The 1,511-nt window shown below is 44.7% G+C and overlaps 1 protein-coding gene across 1 annotated transcript; it reads right to left on the bottom strand.

Annotated features, from left to right (window-relative positions):
* Positions 1–32: 32 nt before the first annotated feature.
* Positions 33–767, bottom strand: LOC121917794 (feather keratin 2-like). Its single transcript, XM_042443918.1, has one exon. It carries the CDS (start codon positions 753–755, stop codon positions 306–308), a length of 450 nt encoding a protein of 149 aa, XP_042299852.1. The 5' UTR covers positions 756–767; the 3' UTR covers positions 33–305.
* Positions 768–1,511: the final 744 nt, after the last annotated feature.

Below are 1,511 nucleotides of genomic sequence, written 5' to 3'. Positions count from 1 at the left end.
CATAGCCAGAGAGACACAGATTTGAATGCAGAATGAGCTTTATTTAAAAGATGGGAAGAACAGGTCGACAGTCAAGGAAACAGACAAGGAACATGACAAAGCACAAAAAACAAGACAACTGTGGTTGCTGCTTATTGGGCTTCAGACATTCAAAAGTGGAAATGGAGGAGAAGAAAGGGCCTCACAGAGTTCTTGAACACTGTCTTGGCTTCAGTAGTGATTGCAGGAGATCAGACTGAGACACTCGGTAACAGATCCAAAAAATCATAGGTTATTCATGGTCGTTCTTTTCCAGTTTCATGGGTCTAGGTACAAATGCTACCACGGCGCCCATATCCAAGATATCCATGCCTCGAGAGCCCAAAGCCCCGGTTGCCAATGCCATAGCCAAAGCCACGATGGCCCAAGCCTCCTGCCAGGCCAATGCCGCTAACGGCGCATGGAGCATTGCCTCCCACAGCAACAGGCTCACAGGTTGCAGAGAGGATGGCCCCTGGGATGGTGACAACAACAGGAGCGGGCTGGATCAGAACCTCTGATGAAGGGACCTGGTTGATGCAGGAAGGAATGATTCCATTCAGAACGCCAAGATTGCTGGCTAATTCTGATCCTCCGAATCCCAAACCACCGAAACCGCCATAACCGAAGCCACCATAGACCTGATTTCCATAGCCTCCCAGACCTCTTGATCCAAATCCAACGGTGGTTTCAGAAGCACAGGAGGGGATGGCACACACTGGACCACAACCTGGCATTGTTGATAGAGGTGACTCTGAAACCAAAGGACACAATAAGGCTGGTGTATTTTTAAAAAATGGGAGAAAAACTGAAATTTACTTTATTGATGTAAATAATAGAGGAGAGGGACATCAATCTTATGTCAGCTGAGTCCGTAATTCTATTGTACACTTGTCCCTCCATATTCGCTAGGGTTAGGGGCACAAGGACCCCATGAATATGGAAAAACTGCAAATAAAGAAAACACCATGTTTTTATCTAAAAGGACACTTTTCTAGGAATCTCTAGATCTTCCGGTGCAACTCTGCGGTCAACGTCCGACAGACACTGGCCATAGAACTGAGCTGGAGGAGCTACTAAGGCCTAGCAGAGTAGAGTATTTTCTCTAGGAATCTCTATGTCTTTCAGTACCACTTTGAGTTAAAATTGACCATAGAGTTGCTCTGGAGGACTTAGAGATTCCTAGAGAGAACATATTAATCAAATCCCTGAATAATCAAAGCCGCAAATATCAAATGTGCAAATATGGAGGGATGAATGCATTTACAAAGATTTCAAAGATATTAACCTATATAGTGTTGTTTTGCTTTGCTCTTCTTAAAAAGCTTACTTGCATGAATAGAGGGGACCATGGCTAACTTTTAGGCTAAGAAAGCCCTGACGGTTGTGAGCTGTTTGACATCGGACCAGACTGGAAGGCCAGAAAAGTGATTTTCTTCTACGCTACATTTGATGGATATTTCTCTAAAGCTGGATTTGAAGACGCTGCATCC

This window comes from Sceloporus undulatus, unplaced genomic scaffold (genome assembly GCF_019175285.1).
Source record: "Sceloporus undulatus isolate JIND9_A2432 ecotype Alabama unplaced genomic scaffold, SceUnd_v1.1 scaffold_776, whole genome shotgun sequence".
NCBI classification, from domain to species: domain Eukaryota; kingdom Metazoa; phylum Chordata; class Lepidosauria; order Squamata; family Phrynosomatidae; genus Sceloporus; species Sceloporus undulatus.
Note: the sequence above shows the minus strand (reverse complement) of the source record. Positions and strands in the feature narration are given on the sequence as shown.